The sequence below is a fragment of the Musa acuminata genome, chromosome BXJ3-7 (assembly GCF_036884655.1).
Source record: "Musa acuminata AAA Group cultivar baxijiao chromosome BXJ3-7, Cavendish_Baxijiao_AAA, whole genome shotgun sequence".
Lineage (NCBI taxonomy): Eukaryota > Viridiplantae > Streptophyta > Magnoliopsida > Zingiberales > Musaceae > Musa > Musa acuminata.
In genome coordinates this window covers 30,429,845-30,451,701 of record NC_088355.1, presented here as the reverse complement: position 1 = coordinate 30,451,701, position 21,857 = coordinate 30,429,845, and the positions used below count along the sequence as shown (strand labels likewise).

General features: G+C 39.9%; 2 protein-coding genes and 1 long non-coding RNA gene across 4 annotated transcripts; all 3 read left to right on the top strand.

The window, feature by feature from the left end:
• The first annotated feature begins 498 nt into the window (after nt 1-498).
• Nucleotides 499-5,750, top strand: LOC103973498 (serine/threonine-protein kinase PCRK1). 2 transcript variants are annotated; one of them, XM_009388074.2, is made up of 5 exons: nt 499-700; nt 1,365-1,755; nt 2,535-2,795; nt 3,687-3,809; nt 4,922-5,750. In XM_009388074.2, the coding sequence occupies exons 2-5, from the start codon at nt 1,375-1,377 to the stop codon at nt 5,438-5,440; spliced, it is 1,284 nt and encodes a 427-aa protein (XP_009386349.2). In that variant the 5' UTR covers nt 499-700; nt 1,365-1,374; the 3' UTR covers nt 5,441-5,750. The 2 variants fall into 2 exon arrangements, with proteins under 2 accessions (XP_009386349.2, XP_009386350.2); XM_009388075.3 differs by having other exon boundaries at nt 536-700; nt 2,544-2,795.
• A 737-nt stretch (nt 5,751-6,487) lies between these two features.
• LOC135643001 (ruBisCO large subunit-binding protein subunit alpha-like) lies at nt 6,488-15,522 on the top strand. The gene is made up of 8 exons (XM_065159496.1): nt 6,488-6,673; nt 6,773-6,929; nt 7,235-7,356; nt 7,509-7,716; nt 7,924-8,069; nt 8,158-8,464; nt 13,748-14,199; nt 15,031-15,522. The coding sequence occupies exons 1-8, from the start codon at nt 6,620-6,622 to the stop codon at nt 15,316-15,318; spliced, it is 1,734 nt and encodes a 577-aa protein (XP_065015568.1). The 5' UTR covers nt 6,488-6,619; the 3' UTR covers nt 15,319-15,522.
• Nucleotides 15,523-17,856: 2,334 nt separating this feature from the next.
• LOC135643002 (uncharacterized) lies at nt 17,857-21,620 on the top strand. Its single transcript, XR_010498119.1, has 4 exons — nt 17,857-18,037; nt 18,481-18,577; nt 20,779-20,868; nt 20,972-21,620. It is a non-coding gene; the product is annotated as an uncharacterized LOC135643002 (long non-coding RNA).
• Nucleotides 21,621-21,857: the final 237 nt, after the last annotated feature.

Below are 21,857 nucleotides of genomic sequence, written 5' to 3'. Positions count from 1 at the left end.
AATTATTGATCGGTCCCTTTTTTTTTCTCGCTAACTATGTTATCGATATATATTTTTTCCGTATCACTCATTGTTATATATATATATATATATATATATATATATAAAGAAAAGGAAAAAAAGCTTCCGGACGACACGCAGATTTCAAACCGTCAATGTTGACCGATGAGCTAGTGGACGCCAGTTTGTGGGCCCCGCTACGTGGTGAACAACCGAAATCGCCCGTCCTCCGCAGCCACCCGCGACTCGCTACCGATGAGGTGGGCGAAACGGACGGTCGCGATGGTCTCCCCTCGGCCAGGTGGCCCCCCGTCCGCGATCTCACGTGCAGTACACGTGATACGTAGCGTGTGGTGCAGGCATCCGCGCTCCGTTACTGGCCTTCTCCGGTGCAAATTAACGGCCAAGAATCAGCCTCGAGGTGGCGCCCACCGTATCGGACGGTCATCAGGGGGAGAGAATCTCGATCTCTCATTTGCCTCGTCTGTCGTTTCGTCCCTCGTATGGTTGTCGTAATTACTTCCCTTCACTTCTCTTCTCGCTATATGGTGGGTGAGCGGAAGGTGCAGCTGTCTCGCTTTTGACTTGGCGAGTCGCTGGTCTTTGATCGAGCATGTGAGGACCTCGTCTCGGGAAAGATCCGCCAGTTGCCTCGAGTGTCTGCTCCCGTTCGCCGGTTTCTTGGCTGTCGGAGAAGAAGGTGAGTTCAAATTCGCTGAAGCCTCTTTTTCTGAAAGCTGGGCCTTTTCCCCCGAACTTGAGCTTGACTAATGTTTAGTCTTTGCTATTCGATGGAAAACGGATATCTGAGGACTGATTTGACGGAAGATGGGTTTTGAGTTGGTTAGGGATTTTGGTTGATTACATTTCAGTTATGGGATCTTCAAGGCTAATTGTAGCGAGTGAGTGACAATGGAGTCTTAAATATGAAAAATTGTGAGATTAACGTGAAAAAAACGGTGGATTTGTTTCTCCCTTTCTTAATTTGTGTGCACAGACGTTCGTTTACCTCTTACAAAGATAAAATTTGATGCCAGTTGAATCACAAATCCATTTTCCTTCACGTGACTAAAAGAAGAAAAAGGAATTCATTTATGTTAATATTTGAATTTTCTTGGGGAAACCCTATAAGCTAGAGAATCATTTTGTAGGGATTATGTGTATTGTCTTTATCTTCCGTTCCTTTCTATTTGGTTCTTGTTCTTTACAGAACAAAATTATCTTGAATATGAAAGACAGTGTTTGGTCTTCTTCCATTTAATTAGGGTTTTGAAAGGTGATTTTAGGATTTTTGAGTGAGTATGGTATTCCGAGGCTTCCGATTCTCCTGTGACTAATGTGAAAATCTATAACACCAAATTTAGGTTCTTTACTATGAAGTGTTTCCCGTTCCGAAATGGAGCGACAAAGGCGGAGCTCCAGGCAAGACTGTCTGCATCTGTTCGGTCGAACAGTACCACATCAACCGAGCGTGACATGAGGAGATCAGGATCTGAGTTCAACTCGGGGGATGTCACTGATTCTGGTACTGATTCAGTGGGAAGGCCACAATACCCTAGTTTCTCTCAGAGACCAATTAATCTCAGGGTTTTCACATTTTCTGAGCTGAGGAATGCCACAAAGAACTTTAGCCGGTCACTCATGGTTGGGGAAGGTGGCTTTGGATGTGTTTATAGGGGAACAATCAAGAGCCTTGATGATCCGGATGCAAAGATTGAGATAGCTGTGAAACAACTGAATCGCAAAGGACTGCAGGCAAGGTTTTTTTGCATATTTTTTCTTGCTCTGTGATTTCTGGTGTTTTGCTTTTTATCCTTACTGAACAATTGGCTTCATCAGATGGACATATGAACATACTTTACCTAAGGAGCTTAAACCTTCATGGTGAAGTATGATCTAAATTTTTATGATTGTTAATTGGTTTTCTTGGTAAGCTAGCCATGCTATGGTTAGATTATGCTCACCTAGGCCACCCTATTCACACACTAAATCATACATTGAGACATGTGAATACAGAATAAACATGTGCTCCTACACTGTTTTAGCCAAATAACAATGATATAAACCATCCTTCTGTCATACTGCATGATTTTATGTCTTCCTGCTGCTTATGTACTAAGTTTTTGGCAATTTGATCTAAGTTTTCAAGTTGCCATGTCAACACAGCATTTGTTTCTTTCTTTTAGTGATTCCATGTGTAATATGTAATATATCTAATTTTAGTCCTTTGTGTTTGAGTGAAGGATTGATCTCAAGTTAGATGTTTCCAACTAGTGAGGATGATTGAGAAATGTTTTCATCTCTATAAGCGTGCTAGGAGGCTATATATCTATGATAATATTGTCTTTGTCACAGTAAAAGTAGAAATTCTAATAGAAATCTCACATTATGATGGATGGTAACGACTGATGTTTCTGCCTTCTATTGACTTCTGTTTGTATGTACATTTCGTAGTCTTGTTTATCAAATTTTTGCATTATGTGCTTAGAATTATGCAATTAAGTGGGAAGGAACCCTCATCATGTTTCTTGTAGGGGCACAAGGAATGGTTGACAGAAGTAAATGTTCTTGGGGTGCTGGAGCATCCAAATCTCGTCAAATTAGTAGGCTATTGTGCTGAAGATGATGAAAGGGGAATACAGCGCCTTCTTGTATATGAATATATGCCTAATGGAAGTGTGGAGGACCACCTGTCAGTTCTATCTAGGACGACACTCTCTTGGTCCATGAGATTAAGGGTAGCTCTTGATGCTGCTCGTGGATTGACACATTTGCATGAAGAAATGGATTTTCAGGTCTCAGATCAACTTATCTATTAGTTTAGTTTGTCCTTAATTTGATTTACTTATAGGATCTGATTGATTATAATTGATTTGTTTCTATCAGGGGATGTGGTTTGTTAGATTTATGCTATACTACTAAGCTTGATGTTTAGAACTTTGTAGTGGAGAAGACTTTAGATAATGAAGATATTAAGTATAATTTTTTTTTAGTAAAAGTTGATATTGAAGTCAAAGCACGATTGTTTCTGACAAGCATGTCGAACCTTGAGGATGGATATTTGTCTAGTTAGCCTCCACCTCTATTTTATCTCTGTTAGGGACTCTTTGTTGATTAATGTCAAGAACACAATATTTTATGACCTCAAATCTTGAGTCTGAACTCGTCATACTTCATGCTTTCTACATGTGACTTTGAGCTTGTTCATATAGGGTCCCTGATGGTGTTGTAAGATAGGGTATAAAGCTAGTGCTTGGTCGCTCAAAAGAAAAGCTTAGACAAAATCTTCCCAGTCCTTTTGTCATCATCTTTGTTAGTTGACTTCTAGTGGCAATTAAATCCTCGTATCAGTCTTTTACCTTAACTACTGACATTGATGATCCCAGACTTGGACAGACCTGACTTACTTGCAGGTAATGCTTGTAAGCAGATTGGATCCTTTCTGGTTAGCTCTGGTCAAGAGTTGCCTGTGTTGAATGTATTTTTTCCAAGTTCTTAGCAACTACATGATATTTATTGTTTGCTTCCATGGAACATTTTCTGATATTTGTCAAAAATTAAAGACAACAACTCTAACAGTTGGTTTTGTTGGTCATGTACTCAAGCAATTCAATTTAAATTGAAAGAAATAGTTAATCTCATTGTATCCACATATTGTGTAGCTGAATTTCTTTTCTATTTGGTAGATTATTTTTCGTGATTTTAAAGCCTCCAACATTCTCTTGGATGAGGACTGGAATGCAAAATTGTCTGACTTTGGCTTGGCTAGACAAGGACCAGCAGAAGGACTAAGCCATGTTTCCACGGCGGTAAGTGATGCTAAATGGCCTAATATTTCTAGCTACCACATTTCTTATGACATACTTATGTTTATCTAGTATTAATACCTTATTCCTTCTAATGTTTTGCATAAATATATGAATGGTATTGTGAAGCTCCCACATTTGCTTCATAGATACATGGGTAGGATTTGAGTGAGTTAATTTCTTTTCCAAATACATGATGATGACAATCTCATGCCTACATGATTACAAGTGCACAAATGTCTTTGTAGTTATTCTCTTCGCTTTTAGGTTTCTTCAGTTGTCATGGTTTTATTAGTTGTGGTTAGTTCATACCATATATTCTAGAATAAGTGCTTGCCACTGCTCTTGTCAAAAGTTTGTATGAAGCTGTCAGGTTATATCGATCATCTATGTGGGCCAACTGTGGTACTTATGTGCAAAGATGTCTTAAAGAGACACACAGGAATTATTTACAGATGTCAGTTTCCTATTTGAAGTCAACTAACTGTAAAAGGAGAAGAAATCCTTGCAAAATATTGCTATTATGCCCTTGTTTATCTTGGCCGAATTGCCTATCTTGTGCTTCTACTTTAGGCAACCGCGAAGATGCAACTGGTCCTTATTCCTTGTCAAAATTGGTGTCTGGTTTCCCTATGCTAGTCTTGATAGGTTCATGATGGACCTGATCAACTCCTGTTCCTATTCAGACTTGGACCGCAGTTCCTCTGGCTTATTGAGCTGTAATTTAGGCTTAATAGCATTGTCCAGTTGAGGCAAGGACTGCTGTGGTCCATGGCTGACTAGGAGTCAATCTCCTGAGTCTGGGTGGACTGGGAATGTCTACCAGCTCTAATGGCTGCGTGGATGAGCTCAGAGGCACAGGGAAGATGGTGCAATGTGTTTGTGCCACAGTTATAGAAGTAGCACAAAGTTCTTTAGACCCAAAGATATGCCAGTAGCAGGATTATGGATATCATGGGAAAATTTTTTGTCAACTGCCCAACTGGTACTAATAAAGAAAGAGAATTAGTAACCTGATTTATTATCAAATGGAATTATTATTATTTCCACGAACTGCTGTATGATTAAATACTACTTATAATAACTATTCCTAATTCCATCATAACATTGAACAGGTCGTAGGAACTTTTGGCTATGCAGCTCCTGAGTACATGCAAACTGGTCGGCTGACTGCCAAGAGTGATATATGGAGCTATGGAGTTTTTCTGTATGTACTTATCACAGGGCGTCAGCCAATAGATAAAAACCGTCCGAAAGGTGAACAGAAGCTCTTAGAATGGGTCAGACCCTATATAACTGATGTCAAGAAGATCCGTATAATCATGGATCCAAAGCTAGAAGGTGATTACTCTTTAAAATCTGCATCAAAACTTGTCACAGTGGCAAATAGGTGCCTGGTTCGGCAACCGAAGTCTAGGCCCAAGATGAGTGATGTGCTGGAGATGGTGCAACGGATCATCGAAAGCACAGAGACTGGAGCACCAGAAGCCCCTTTAAGGAGTTGTTCGGAAAAAGGAAAACCGGGAGAAACAAAAAAGAAAGGTGTGAAGAGAATTATCGGGTATTGGAAAATGGGTGAAAATATGCGGCTGGCGTGGCAGGGATGGAAGGCAAAACTTGTACGGACATGTTGATTTCTATGATGACGATGACGAAGATGATGAAATTTCTATCGATCTTTGTATGTGTGGTGTTGCGGCATACTGTTCTCCAATTCTTTTGGAGAACTTATGGTTCCTCAAGTCAATATCAGAAGGAACTAGTTTTACCATGTCCAAGGTCAACATGCTAAAATGCCATCCTTACCAAGTAGATTCTGTATACTTCTTTTATCCATGTAATACTCCTTAGAATGATTAACTATAGAACTGTTGTTGCTTGGCTTGCAAAGTTGTCGAAATGTCTTAATTAGATCTGTTTAAATTGTTGATATCTTCCCCATCACATTCTAGCAGTGTTAACATTGCTTTGTATGCTAAATCTTCCGTGTCATATATTAATCAATTTTATGGGATTTTGCATATCCATTCTTTCAAATTTGGGAAATAACATATTTTGTTATTTTGAATTAAAATGTTTATATATATTCCTTCAAAAATTTATGTTTTGCAAATATTTTAAATTTGTGTGCCAAAATTATCTTTTTATAATTCTCATTGATTATTTGATCTATTATTTTTTAATATTTCTGAAATGATATTAACGTCATTTTTTAACTCAAAGTTTATACTAACGATCAACTACAATGACTTCTCTTAAGTTTTTAAGCTTTAGAGGAGCAAATTTTGTAAATTACTAACTTTAGGGAAATTTATAAATACATAATTTTGAACTTTATCATCAACTATATTTTATTTTTCTTTATCAAAGATAAATAAGTGCTAAAATGACATCAATCTAAAATCAACCGATCCTTCTACTAAGGAAACTCCAAAATTAATTTTATAATAGGGCTTAAAATATTATTTAAGGATTACATAAAATAATTTTCTTCATGCAAAATGAATATAACTAACTACTTCCAACATCAATCAAAACTATGGTCAATACAAGAACGGTCCAATTAACGAACCGAAGCTGCGAAATCCGGTTAGCCCGCTGGTCCGGTCTGGTCCGCTGTTGATCAGCGGGACTCGTTCGTATCGCTTAAACCCTAAACCGAGCACACTTTCCACTTTTTCTTGCTTGAAGTCGAATCTTCTGGAGACCTCCAAACTCTCTACTCCCGATCGCGATCTCCCTACCCTCGCCCATTTTCTCGAGCCGCCTCGATCTCCATTTCTGCATCCGATCCCGATCCCTCCTGTGACGTAATGGCGGCGGCGAATGCGATCTCGGTCGCTTCCTTCATCGGATCCCCTCGACAGGTCTCTTTCTCCCGTTTTGATATGCTTTCTCGGTGATCGCGCTACTTGTCGGTTATTGTTGTGGCTTGTGTGATCGGATTTTGGTCTTCGAGGGTGCAGCGATCGGGACTGAGGAGAAGGGCGAGCGGCGGCTACAAACCGATGATAGTGCGGGCCAAGGCCAAGGAGATCGCTTTCGACCAGAGCTCCCGGTCTTCCCTCCAAGCCGGCGTCGAGAAGCTCGCGGACGCCGTGGGAGTCACCCTTGGTCCCAGAGGTATTTTGGTTTTAGCTTTGTCTCCTATTCTGATGTGGCAACCATTGCCCTTTTTGTGCATGGTTCTGTCCTATTTGCCGCTTCCGCCATCATGGTTTTTTGCATGTCAACAACGAGACAATATGCCATTTTTTGTCACGTATCGATTAGAAAGATGTTGTTCATCTTAAACACAATGTTTCTGCTTCGGGATCAATTAGAAAGTTGGATCTTGCATTTTTAGTTGCATTATAAATGCTGTTTCTTGATTATAAATGGAGCTGCAAGATTATGATTTTGTTCTTGATGTTGTGGTACAAATGAAGGGAGGAACGTGGTGTTGGATGAGTTTGGGAATCCAAAAGTAGTTAACGATGGCGTCACAATTGCCCGGTCTATTGAGCTGGCTGATCCCATGGAGAATGCTGGTGCAGCACTGATACGAGAGGTACTGCAGCTTCTTCATAGCTTCTGTTCTTCCTCCAGCACTTTGTCATTCGTAATTTTTTGTTAGCTTTTTTGGTTGATTTTTTTATGCTTCTTCAAGCGTTACAATAAGAACGAGCTGATATTTATGGGTTTTTGTGTTGTGTTTTGAAGGTTGCGAGCAAGACCAATGACTCAGCTGGTGATGGGACAACAACTGCTTCTGTCCTTGCTCGTGAAATCATTAAGTTGGGTTTGTTAAGTGTTACCTCTGGTGCAAATCCTGTCTCTGTCAAGAAGGGGATTGACAAGACTGTGCAGAAACTAGTTGAAGAGCTCGAGAAGAAAGCAAGGCCAGTGAAGGGACGAGGTGACATTGAAGGTAAAATATTTGTTTGTTGAGGTATCTGAAACTTTCAATGGCTATACATGTTCGTATGTGTTTCAGATGATATTATCTTTGATGAAGAAAGAAACATATGAGTAGCTGCAGCAATTAGCAAATATTCTTTTTTTCTGTTATCCCATGGGGGAAGTGGTAGGTTAAAGAGTTATTATTATCCTAAAGACCAATTATCTTTTGTTGCAGCTGTTGCCACTATTTCAGCTGGCAATGATGAGTTCGTGGGCAACATGATTGCCGATGCTATTGATAAAGTTGGCCCTGATGGTGTTTTATCTATTGAATCTTCATCATCATTTGAGACAACAGTTGATGTCGAGGAAGGGATGGAGGTTTGCCATCTTATATACATGTTTCAGCTCTTGTTCTTTTGTCATTTCATGTGTCTTTGTTTTCAATGTAAGAATCATCACATTGCAGATTGACAGAGGTTACATTTCCCCACAATTTGTCACAAATCTTGAGAAGTTGATCGTGGAATTTGAAAATGCCAAGGTCCTAGTGACTGATCAGAAGATTTCGACGATAAAGGAAATCATTCCTCTGTTAGAGAAAGTGACACAGTTGAGAGTTCCTCTGCTCATTATTGCTGAGGATGTAACTGGGGAGGCTTTGGCAACTCTTGTTGTGAACAAGTTGCGGGGCATTCTCAATGTTGCAGCAATAAAAGCACCTGGTTTTGGTGAGAGGAGAAAGGCTATCCTTCAGGACATTGCAATTATGACAGGTAGACCATTTATAAAGTTGCTTCTTTATCAAAGGTTATGCCATTACTTGTCCATTGGTAGGAGCCATCTGTTTCACCAAAACTTTTTTCTCTAAGAACAAAATAAATTTGAAACTGAATGCAAGCAGCTTTAGATATATTGGATCTCAAGATAGGTTAGACACGAAAAGAAACAATCCTTCTCCCTCATTAGCATGCCAATTGATTGCTTGATTACTCTCTAAAAAGATATGAAGACAGATTTCAGTCTACATAACAAGTTAGTATAAACAGTTGCTGATATAGTGTTTGATTCTCCAAGGAGGCTTCCCTCTGTCCAATAGACATCAGAATTTGAGTGTGAGACCACCCAGATATACTCAACAAGAGCGTGAACATCTGTTAAAGCCTCTGATTCAGCTTTAAAAATATTAGTAGTCCTCGTGTTGTTATGTTTTGCAATTAATTGACAACCATTGGGAGTATGAATTGGAATTCTGGTTCTTGCAATAGCAATTCAACCACAGACATATCACTATACAACTTGAGTTGGCAAGGGGAGGTGGTTCTGACCTGACAACTTGTGTGGGCCATTAACTGTTCCCTTGGAAATGGGATTTCACATAACTCTTTTCCGATAGGAATAAGCTCAATGATCCAATTTATGGTATGTAAATCATTCTTTAGCTTCCAAGTAAATCATTAAGACAAAGCATTAAGATTAATCTTCCACTGGCTAATGGTAATCATTCATATGAACCATAAAGTGTAAGTAATAATAACATCTGGAGAAAAAAGAATACTAGAATGCTGCAAGGGCTCACCATCAGAGAGTGAAGCATCATTGACCTGCCCGGAAAATACTAAGCTTAATAGATCAACTGATTTTGCACAAGATTCTTTTCTCAAAATAATGGACATGTGAGCCATCAAATAAAACATGAGAAATATTGTTAAGGTTGCCATCACATGTAGCACAAGACTGGTTACTGTGAATGTAAAAGAACTCGAGTAGTCAGCTATGCGGAGTCTCCTGCTCCAACCCTTCAAAGAAAATCTTCGTGTCATAAATCAAGGTGTTAGCACATATGTATTATACATTAGAGGGTTGTTAGCTCATTTAAGGCATACTTTTGTATTGGCATAATGCACACTGGCATTTACCTGACTGGGGTTAGTTACGTGGCATGCAAACAGCGGTGTGCTGCTCCAGCAACAGGTATGCAACTGCATATGATTCTCTGTTTCTTGTTTTAAAGCCCATATGTGAACTATAGGGGCAAAAGGTGATCACTTCTTTGGTCATGATTGTTCATATTTGCTGAATTCCATGTTTGGAGTAGTGTTCAAAAGCCCAAATGTGAGCTTTCTTTTATCCCTTCTACTATTCTTATTGATCTTGTTAGAAATTAAGTAATAGTTATGACTTGGAGGATTCAAACATGTCTGGTAACTGTAAATCGTGTTATGCAGAAAAACTGCTGTGCAAATAGTTTTAAATATACTTACACTGAAGATAGTTCTATTGGAAAAATGGCAGAAAGACTTCTAGTACTTTTTTCAGTTTAGGATGTAGAATAGATGGAGTTCTTTTCACCAGAAAGACCATGGAAGCCTTTTCTGGATTTCAATGTATTGTACTGTTAGGGTAAATTACATGGCTTTCTTAACTATAGGTTAATTTCTGGTTGGTCTCCAAACTTGTTGCATTAATTCCTCAAACTTTTGGTACCGTGACAATTAAGACTTGCTGTTGTAGAATGGTGATATATGGTTAGATAATCGGCGGCAAGAGTGGAAACGGTGATGTGGGGGAAAGAATTTATTAAAGAAGTAGAAAAGATGAGGAGGCATCAGCTAGCCTTCCTAAATGGTGTCAACACCAGTAACAGGTCAAACATAAAAAAATGAAAAAGTAGTAACAGATAGAAGTGCAGGGACTGTAGTTCAGCCTTTCCTTTTCCTCTTGACCTGCCTTAGCTACGTCGTATTGGCTGCTGTCAAGAAACATCTAGTGAGCTTTTTAATCTTGCCACATGGTGAGGTTTGGTCAATTGACTTATAAATTGTGGTCCAAGGTGTTGCACAACTCCAACATCTAGTGAGCTTTTTAATCTTGCCACATGGTGAGGTTTGGTACACTGACTTATAAATTGTGGTCCAAGGTGTTGCACAACCCCAACACCTGTGAGGGATTGTGGAAGTTAGTAGGAACTGAAAATAGATGAAAGATTTTTGTCTCATTGTCTTTTACACTTTTCTCTATTTTCTCAACATCTCTTTCTCTCCCCCCTCGATGCATTTTCTCTCTCATTTTGTTGCAGATCAGCTTTCCTGCTACTTCGAGGAAAGCTGATCTTATAAATCATGGTCCAAGGTGTTCCACTTCTCTAACATCGGTTAGGGATTATGTAAGTTAGTATGAACTAGGGTTTGTAGTATCGACCCATACCGCTCGGTACGGGTGGTATATATAGGAAAATCTAGGGGTGATATCACATGCGCAGCGGAAGAACAGAAAACAAAAATTCTCAAATTTCTCATAAATTGTGTTTGTTGTCATGCGAAGATTGGTGCGCAAAATCTATAAAACTGAAAACTGCGTATATGAGAGATTGTGTTTTACGTAGGGAGATCATATATTCCTGACTCCCTGCAGATCTGTAGGAGAGGATGAAGGAAATCAAGCGCCCTCCTCTCTAGCGGTGATCCATACAGTAGGGTTGCGACGACGCTCCTCAAATCTCCAAGCCTGCTATCTGAGGAGGAGAAGGGGAGAGGAGAATAAGAGATGACAACTAAGAGAAGCTTTAACCTATGAACCTTTGGTTCCCTCCTATTTATGAAGGCCTTGTTAACTTAACCCTAATGGATCCTAACCTATTGGGTATTGGATCTCCATCCAACTACCCAAGCCTCTTAGATTGGTGGATTTATGTCCAATAATATCTTATTGGCTCTTATTGGATCTCATCCATATGATTCAATAATTCAGGAGCTTATTGGATATCTAATAAGATAGAGGCTTCGACAGATATCTCATATCTGAACCTTTATTTATCGCAATGCCTATCATATGTGTGACCCTCTAGGCCTAATATCGAGCTGACCGTGAGTCATACTTGTCAGAACTCCTTCTGGCTTAGTGAATTATTATTTTCATAATAATTCATTCGACTCATCGACTATGGACGCATTAGGCCACTATGCCGTAGTCCCCAGACGATACAGGGGAATCCAATCCATTGGACCTATCTGTTCTCAGTTACCGTGTATCTATAGTCCCTTATCCATCTAATACCCCAGAGACCGTATACCAGGCATGGTACAAACTCATATAGTTTCTACTCGAGTCTTGCTCTAATCAGATTCTTTCGGAGAACTCTTTCTCTCTCAATCCGAATAACCCTGGCTAGGGATTTGTCTTAGCAAGAACACATGAGATATTCCTCTCATGACATCGAGAGCGGATGATCCTTTATCGACACTCAATAGCCCTCGTAAGGTTGGCTACCACTTCCGATGACCGGCTGTGCTAGATCTGGAACCTCTCTAGACCTATAAGTCCGGTATCAAAGAGTGTAGTACTCATACAGGATATCCTTGGTGGCTCAAGTCTAAGGATCAAATACACCACTAGGACAACGGAATCGCTATCTGACAACAAGGCATCATCAACTATCCAGCATTCCGTGAATGGATCAATCAGTGAACTCATTCTCCAATGAGCACTTGCACTGTATCCCTAGTGTCCCCACACGAGCAGCTATGAAACCAGCCGCCTCCATCATATGTACGGGTATACAGTACATAAGTCTGTTCGGTTATCTCGATGTTCCTCTCGACCAACCTATGATCGGGATTATTTAGGATCTATGTTTAAAAGTGAATCGGTCTCATTATCATGATCTCATCACGATCCGATTCTCATTGCACAGATCCATGAACATCAAAATATATATATATGCATATATGCAACAAGCAATATAAAGTGATACAATGCCAAATAATATAATGAGTAAAAAGAATGTGTATCATGTCACATGTGTCATCACTCACGTGATTGGCTTGTAGGGCACCTATGACTAGTAGTATATATCGGTCTAAAGCAGGACGGGTATACGAGCCGCCTTAGACTGAGCAGTACCATAACCTAACCCTATATCAGGCGATACGAGGTCTGTACTAGGCGGTAACGGTCAAAATCTTATCGTTATCGACCTATACCAGTCGGTAATAATCGAATTTCGATCGATACCGATCAAGGGCTGAGATTACCTTATTTCAAACGATCAAATTGACCGTTTGAACTATAAGAAAGAGTTTTTAAATCCTTTCCTCCCCTCTCTTTCAACTTATATCACTCTCTCAATCTTTTCAACTCTCTCAAACTCATTCTCACGCACATCTAACAATTCAAGTCATTTCTTTGTAGATAATTCAGTATTAACAGAAGGATGATTCAGAACGTACCACAAAGTTACTTCTCAAAGTCTTAAAAAGATATGTGTCACTATTCTGTCCTAATTTAGATTATTTTCTCTAAAATTATATTAAATGTATATTTATTTTCAATTTAAAAACTGTAATATATTTTTTTTTCTATTTTTCAAGTATTTTTGAGTTATTTTTGATTTTTTTGGGCGTACCGATGCATACCGTCTGAATGGATCGAAATTGCAAACTTTGATAGGAACTAAGAATAGATGAAAGATTTTTGTCTCCTCACTGTCTTTTACACTTCTCTATTTTCTCAACTTCTCTTTCTCTCCCCTCTCGACATGTTTTCTCTCTCATGTTGTTGCAGATCAGCTTTCCTGCTGCTTTGAGGGTTTGATTGTGCCTACTTGTCAGCATTCCATCAACAAATTTGATGGCAGGAGTTGATTGCATCTATACAGAAGTTCGAGCTATTAATTGCTAGAAATTGAAGCTTGGATACAGTTTCAAAATTTCTAGTTGTGGGTCCTCCCATGTGATTTACCTTATTTTCTAAGGTATCGACTGTGAAATGATCTGCGTGCCGTCCAATTTTTGCTGCAACTCTGTAGTTGCGGCATGGATTGGCTTAACATGCATTTTCTGGTCGCAGATGTTTAACTTTTGGTCTTCTGTGTTGTTCAAGCTGGACTTCATGATCCTTCTAAGGAGTTATTGTCACTTGAATTCTATCCTCAATAATAACCAATCTTCTCATTTCTATCAATTGCGCTTAATTTCAAATTAAAGAAATATTTTTCTTAATCAGACATGACCTTTAGCTTGTCATTTTAAATGTTCTCCGTTTACTGTACACTGCTGTAGGGGCTGAGTTCCAGGCTAAAGATCTTGGCTTATTGATAGAGAGTGTATCCGTTGAGCAGCTTGGCACAGCAAGAAAAGTAACCATCTCTCAGAACTCTACAACAATAATTTCTGATGCTGCAACCAAAGATGAGATCCAGTCCAGAATTGCTCAGTTAAAGAAGGAACTTGCTGAGACAGACTCAGTTTATGATTCTGAGAAACTAGCTGAACGAATTGCAAAATTATCTGGTGGAGTGGCAGTCATTAAAGTAGGTGCTGCAACAGAGACTGAACTCGAGGACCGCAAACTTAGGATCGAGGATGCCAAGAATGCCACTTTTGCAGCTATCGAGGAAGGTATTGTACCTGGTGGCGGTGCTGCCTATGTTCATCTCTCAGCCAGTGTACCTGCCATCAAGAAAAAACTGGAAGATCATGATGAGCTTCTGGGTGCTGACATTGTACAGAAGGTGAGCTATCCAACCATGTAGTTTCTCATTTAAGCCCTATTATAAGATCTTTTTTAAGTTCTGTTTGTCCTAAAATTCTAGGGACCTATTTGCTCCCATGTCAGAGTCTAGCCAGTAGCCAGATATTGTTATGCAATGCTTGCCTTGTATTTGCCTATATAAGTTTGTATTGTCAGCTGAATATTCCCACTTCTGATACAAATATAGGTTTAATTTTATCCAAATCTGGTTATCAGAATGCCCAGAAAATAAGTGATCAAAACACAAAATCAAAGTGAATCTCATTGTTATTTTAGTAATATATCTCTTTTTGAACCCTCCATTTCTTATCGTATTAGTTGAGTACTTCAGTTATCTGACATACACATACATGTGTATTCTGATCTCTAATACTGATTGACCAATATACACGCATAACTATTTACCACAAGATCTGGTATTGATGCACACCCATGTCAAGATGGTTATGAATATTGTTTGGTTCTTATCCATTTTAAATATATTTGAGTGCTGCATATCAGCATCACTTTTTTGTTGATGAAAAAGATTTGGATATGGTCATACCAACATCCAACACATTTTATATCTGTTATCAATATTAGTTCTTTGGTTTGATTGGAGATGTACCATGCAAATAATTCTTGTTCTACACTAGAACATACATTGATCAGATTTGGTTCATAAATGAGCTGATGCAAATCCTTTGGCTTTGAAATTGCGATGAACAGGCACTGATGCAAAATCTTGTTTTGCACTAGAACATATATTGATCAGATTTGGTTCATAAATATGCTGATGCAAATCCTTTGGTTTTTTAATTGCAATGAACAGGCACTGGTGGCACCTGCAGCTTTGATTGCTCAAAATGCTGGTGTGGAGGGAGAAGTGGTGGTGGAGAAGATCAAGGATGGCGAGTGGGAAATTGGTTACAATGCAATGACGGACAAGTACGAGAACCTGTTGGAAGCCGGTGTGATCGACCCTGCAAAGGTCACCAGATGTGCACTTCAGAATGCTGCATCCATCGCTGGAATGCTCCTAACCACACAAGCCATCGTAGTGGAGAAGCCCAAGAAAAAGTCTCCTTCCAATCCCCCAGCCAAAGGTCTCGCCGTTTGATCGCCTGGGTTCCTCTGCCTTGGGCGTGTTAGGTTTGAATCAGACTCCGTGATTCTAGGGATGAATTATGGTGAGATCCTTAGTGGTAATTCCCGGTTTTCTCCTAGTAATTCAGGCTGTTTTATGGATTATAAGTTTGATTAGTACTCTAGCCTTTTAATGCCTTAAATTATCAAATGCTCCCAAATGTTGTGTGGTTCTCTATTCTTTGTCTGCGGCATTTTGCTAACTACGTGGGTATAAAGCACGTAATGACTTGCGCACAGATGATTGGTCCGGCTGGGTGGGATCCTACGCATGTGAGACGTGACGTGGGTCGGTCTGCCCCGACGACCTTCGCTCACTCCTAGTAAACACCGAGCGATTGGTACGTCTGATCCCAATCAAACGGTCGAATTTCTAACTGGATCACCAAGCCCTACCTCTAACCCTCAGAATGGTGTTCTCGATATTGTTGATGCAGCCTTTGCAATGCAACGGAATCGTTAGCGCCACCCGCGACGTCGCCCACAGAAAGAACAAGCATATAGAGAAGGAAACATGAACGAGGAGGCAATTTGTTGCTAGTATTTGGGTTGATGACGAGAACTAAGTCGCTGGGCTGTTGTTTGTCGGTCTTCTTGATGGCGAGACGACTGGACTGCCAATGAGAGAGGTCGACTTAACCTGCCCATGATCAATGAGAGACGTCACTGGATTACCCCAGTGGCGTCTGTCTGGGTCCTAGTGGGCGGGACCCAGCCAAACGTGGCTTCGTCGATCATGGTCTGTCTCGACGGGCCCCGCTCGACGAAGCGGACCACGGAGAGCTGGATGCTGCACGTACTCCGTACAGCTCATCGGCGTCGTCCGTCACTGGATTCATCCAGTGGCGTCGTCGTCCACGGTCGGTGGCGGTGGTCTTCCGCGGACTGGCCGATAGACGCGAAGAGGAACTCGGGACGACGCCATGGTGGACTTAAAAGGAGATCACAGCCACGCCCTACCTGGGAAGCAGAAGAAGAAGAAGACGACGGCAACTGTTACTCCTATTACCCGAGCGATCGTGCGCGCTTGTAGTATCCAAGAACCTGCATCAACGGTGTGCCGATGAATCATCCGCGATGCCTGTAGTACTCAAAAGCCCCGCCCAGTCATCATTAATCGTGTTGTTGATTTATTTTTTTTTTATAATCGATAATTTAAATTATATCTTGAGCATGTAATTGGACTGGGCTTCATGGGCTGGGCTTCGCAGGCCTGGGCTCAAACCCGGTCCTATCGATAATAAACGCAAATGCCAAGCTTTTGAAGGGTGTATGCAAAAGCACTTCCTCAGGCTCATAGGGTTCCTCCGCGTCTCTCTCCTTTGCCGCCGCCTTCTCGACGATCCCCAAGCGAGTGATAAGAAGAAGGAAGAGATGGGAGGGAAGTGTCCGCACAGGAAGGTGAAGAAGCGCCCGGCTTCTCAATCCCAAATTCCTTTGATTCTTTGCTGCCTTCCGCTCTCAATCCCCTCGGGTACCGATCTCCTTGACGGAATTGGTCTCGGATGACCTCGCGACGATGAGGTTTACAACGAGATCCTGAAGCAGGCGGAGGACGCGGCGGCTAATGAGGATGTCCGGGATGAGCATTCCCGCTCGAAGCGCCACAAGAAACGGTACCCCTATGGCCGATTTGATGCTTGATAGTAAAGATTTGGTTTCTGATTTCTCATCAACTAGAATTCATTGTGGCATCGAGTTTAATGCGCTGCTCTTTAAGAAACATTTCACATCTCCTTCTTTCATGTTAGATCACTTTGACACCCAACTTGCCTCGCGCAAGTAGGCGTTTTAAGTACCAACTGATTGAATAGGATACCACGCGTCATTGAGGAATTCAGTTCATCTTTTCCGGTGACGGATGCACAAGTGATTGCTTATGGCATAGTAGCATATTGCCGCACTATGTTACTGGCTCTTAGAATAAGGATATGGGAAAAATTAGGGTTGCTGTTATGTGATAAGAGCAGTGTTAGGGCAACTGCACATAGGATTGATAGGTCAAAAATTAATCAGGTGTTTCAGTTCCATAGATTGGAATTTGAACTGTATTTCTAGGCTATAAGCAGTGAGAGGAGATGCTGTTGTTGAGTTAGCACAATAGCAATATATATTGTCATTTCAGAAACCTGCATAAGAATGGAAGATCACTAGTTTGAAGACAGAAAAAAAGTTGCCAAGCACAGGTAAAAAGAGGAGGGAGTGAAAAGCCTGAGAAATGGGAAGGAGAAAAAGTTAGCATCTGCAAACTTCGATTGCTGTTAAAAGAATATATTATTCTCATACGCAAATCTCTTTCTCTAATCTGCTGCAGCACTTCTTCAGAGTAAGATCTTTCCCTAATCCTTTACCGTTCTAGAAGGTTGCACTTCAGAAATCATGTTCCAAAGAGATATCTAGGTTATCGATAACTTGTTTTTAGTGGATAATTCCATCCCAGCCTATATTACAAGTAAAAGTGATCAACAATTTTGTTCTTACCAGGACCCTAGAACAGCATGGATTGGTGTCAAAGGAGAAATCGAGGAAATATTTAAAATAACATGGATGAAATTAATGGGAACTTTGGGAAGTTATGATGATGACATAACATTGTCATTGACCATAGTAGGAATAACTCATGGAGGAACCATGTGGAGACGGCTTGACTTTGGAGTTTAGCACAAGGCGTGTACATAGACAGCTATCTAAAGGTCAGCATGAGCAAATAAAGAAAAACTATATATAGAACACATAGGCCAGGATATCATGAAGCCTTGATTGAGGAGGACAATCCTTCTTTATCAATTGAAACTTCTTTCTGGATGGGATAATTATTCAGTCATGAAAGTTGTTCAAGCTTGTATACTTTGAGGTGCTGTGTCTTGACCTCATAACTAGAAACTGATAGCAGGTTATTCACAAAAGAAAAAAATGTTCAGGGTAGAAATTGTAAGAAACAAAATCAACCAAGAAACCTGAAAACTAATATGACTTCTTTGTGATATATTCTAGGTACTTTAATAGTTCTATGACTTAAAAACCAGAAATTAGTTATTGTCTTTCTGTTACTTGATCAATGATAAATGAAAATGCCATGTTCTTGAAAGTCTCAAATTTCACCTGAATCTTATAAATCTTATGCAATTTTTTGCAGCTTGAAGCAAATGATGGGACCTGCACCTCAGTCCACTCGATGCTGAGTTAGCTGCTGGGATGGTAATGCTGAACGACAGCCCAAAGCTTGTGTCAATGTGAGCCATTCTGTTCTCTACAACTTTTTGTCTTTCCTTGTTCCATCGCTAATTTTATGATTTGGTATCATCCATTGGTAAGTTTGGAGGAATTTTTTGGCCTCAGGTAGTGAATTTTCCAATCTGTTTTATTTGAAGGGAACAAAGACAAAATTTGTAGTCATTACCCATTAAGTCTCCCATCTGCCATCGGGCTCTAGTCTTGTATCTATATATCAAGTACACACCTAGGACTAATTTATGTCTTAAGTGATCAAAATGCAGTATCAAATTTCACCATTACTTGAGATTTGTATGAAAGAGAAGGCAACTATATGCCATCTTGGTTGTTTTCTGTCTAATTTGATCGAGCATTGAAAACCTATTGAGGCTTGCCTGCTTAGGGGTATAAGAGCTAAGCTTCATTCTCTTGAACAAGGGAAGTGAATGAGTACCTTTAACTTCTAGAAGCAGTAACTTTGGATGTTGTATCCCATGTCACTGTTGGATTTGGGATCTTAATCTAACAAGGTAGAATGAGGAGTAGAATGGCATGTCCATGTGATTGAGCAAAGGGTGCTTGGCTTTGAGAAGGTATATTAGCCTTGTTTTTGAGATCATTAGTGATGACTAATGTGAGTCTCATGATCATTCTCTTCACAATATGGTCCAAGCATCTGATCACCACTTAATTGTGCAGTCACATGTGAGGCAAGGAAAAGATAATAATTCACTAGTTTTAAGATTCAAATCCTGCAGCTCGTCAAGCATGGTCCAGAGGAACTTTAATTTCTATCCTGTGTATTTGCATCATTCATCACAGTAATGCAAGCTTAGACAACAGAAAACCTATGAATTGTATGATTCACTCTTTAGAAAAGCTGAATATCTAATTATAAGCAACTTGTCTTTGCAATTTAGGTGCTATTTGATTGATTGTGAGCCTCTTAAGAGAAATTTAGTCGTAATGAATTTGTACATCTCTGGTTAATTGCTAGTGTTTTGTGCTGTTCCATTTGTCCAATGTGGATTGGTCAAGCCATCAGGTACCTCCCAATTTCCTTATCTGATTCACAACAAAGGAAATTATTACAAACTCAAATATAATTGACATTTTAAGTTGTCAGAGTAGCCAGTATGAATAACTTTCAGAAGCTTACAGGAGATCGAATATTCCTAATTTAGACTTTGGCCCTTCAGATCATTTTCAAGGTAAAATTGTGCTTGCAGCCAATTCATTAGTTTAAGTAATACCACATCCCTAGCTTCACTACTTCTGATCAAGCACATTGATCTAAAGAGAAAATGATGAAGAAATTAGTTGACTCTCTTCTTGGGTAACAGTACACCAAAGAGAATATTGTCTTTTATACTGTCATTCTGGAAACTCTTTAATTTGTTAGTTCATCCAAGTGACTCGTTTTTGCACATACAAGAGACAACAAGAAACTTTGCTGATGTAATCCATTCACATATCGAGATTATAACATTCATAAGGACTTGGTTTACCACAACTATAACACACTGATGTGTAGATTAATCTGCTTGATGAGAACCAGAAACAGTACAAGTTTACTTTATCATCTTTTGGATGTAGATTAACAAGATCTTCTTTTTTAAGAAAATAGAATTAACAGAATTTGGTACTCAATTTTCTTAGAAGAAATAGCTTTGTATAAAAGTACATATGCAAAGAAGACAAAAGTCATAGGATAAGTTCCACAATAATGCATCTTAGCAGATTGAAGTCTTGGTAAACAGTGCATTGTCATGTCTACAAGAGGAAGACAAAGAGCTTTAAGTGAATATAGGCATCCTAATCTGATAATTATCTACAACAACAATATATTAAGGGAAACATAAATGGCCATGCATAAACAGCAGAAATAGAGAGGCCCATAAGAAAGAAAAGAAAACCTGTATAAATGGCCAATTTCAAACCAGTTTCTTGTATGTCTGGTTTTTTCCTATCTGATCATCTGATATGGTGTCTTCTGAGGATGTGTCCTCATGAATCATTCCCAAGTTACTGGGTCCAACTGAACCAGAACTTTTCTTATTCCAATCTAATGCATTATTTGGACCTAAACCTGCATCAACTGCATCCTTGGATGTTTCCCCAATAATCATACCCAAGGTACTGGGTGCAGATGAATCAAAACTTTTTGTATCCCATCCTGGATCAACTGATGGAAAACCCTGAAAAGTTATGCCTCGAACAGGAATCATGCATGATCTCTCCGGGAACCATGGTTCATCCACCCTTGTACCGCCAGCATTTCCATGAGAAGCCACAGTATGATCTGGAGCAGGTAAATTCTCAAAATTGGGATTATAGATTCTCTCCTCGTTCTTAAGTATAGACCGCCCAGTGCTTGGGTCAGCCAATCCTAATCTCTCTTGATTTCTTTTCAGTGCTTCACTGAGCCAGTGAGGAAGAGTAATACTACTGCCTGGAGGAGATTGCACCTCATACCTGGGCGTTTCAAGTAATCCTCTATGTAAAGTAGATGTCTCAAACTGATTTTTGATGTCGTGTGCTTCAAAATTCCTCGGGTATCTAATTCCTGTGGTTGAGTAATCAGATCTTGCTGGATTGCTGCCAAGATGATGATTCACAGGAGTTCTTCCCACAGGAATGCTCCCACGAGTGTTCTCATTATGAATGAATAATCCTCTGGGGGAAAATGTTGTTTCTGCTCTCTCTGTTTGAAGGCCTGACGGTAAACTAATGTTTCCAGAATAACAAACATGTGTTGCAGATCTCGGCATAAAAGGAGATGGTGAGAGAGCTGGTGCAGAATATGGTCTTGTTGGCTGAGAAGGTGTATCATCAAGAAGCTTTTTATGTTCTCTACTCCATTGTTCAGCCAAGTCTTTTGCCACCCTTGATCTCAAGAAGCAAAGGATTGGATCTTTTATGATGGCATTCCAATTGTTTAATCCATGTCTTCTCACTCCAATCCAAAGAAAATCCAACTCTGGTTCTGACCATGGAGCTAAAATCCTCCTGGGCTTATCCGATAATGTACTATGCCATGCATGCGTAGCATCATTAAACATCTGCTGATGCTGTGATTTGGATGCAGTGTCACCAAAGTCGGGCCATTGGATTTCCCTGACCCTGTCATCTTGATGAACACTGTTTTCGAAGTTCAAACCGGATGATGACGATGGCATGTTTCGGAAATCCTCCAGAGAAATTTTAGGGCCTACTATGTCCGGAGAATTAGCACAAACGTAAGAGGTATCTGATGCTTCCGTAAGCTGATGCTTTTTATGTGCAGGGCATCTTAAATTT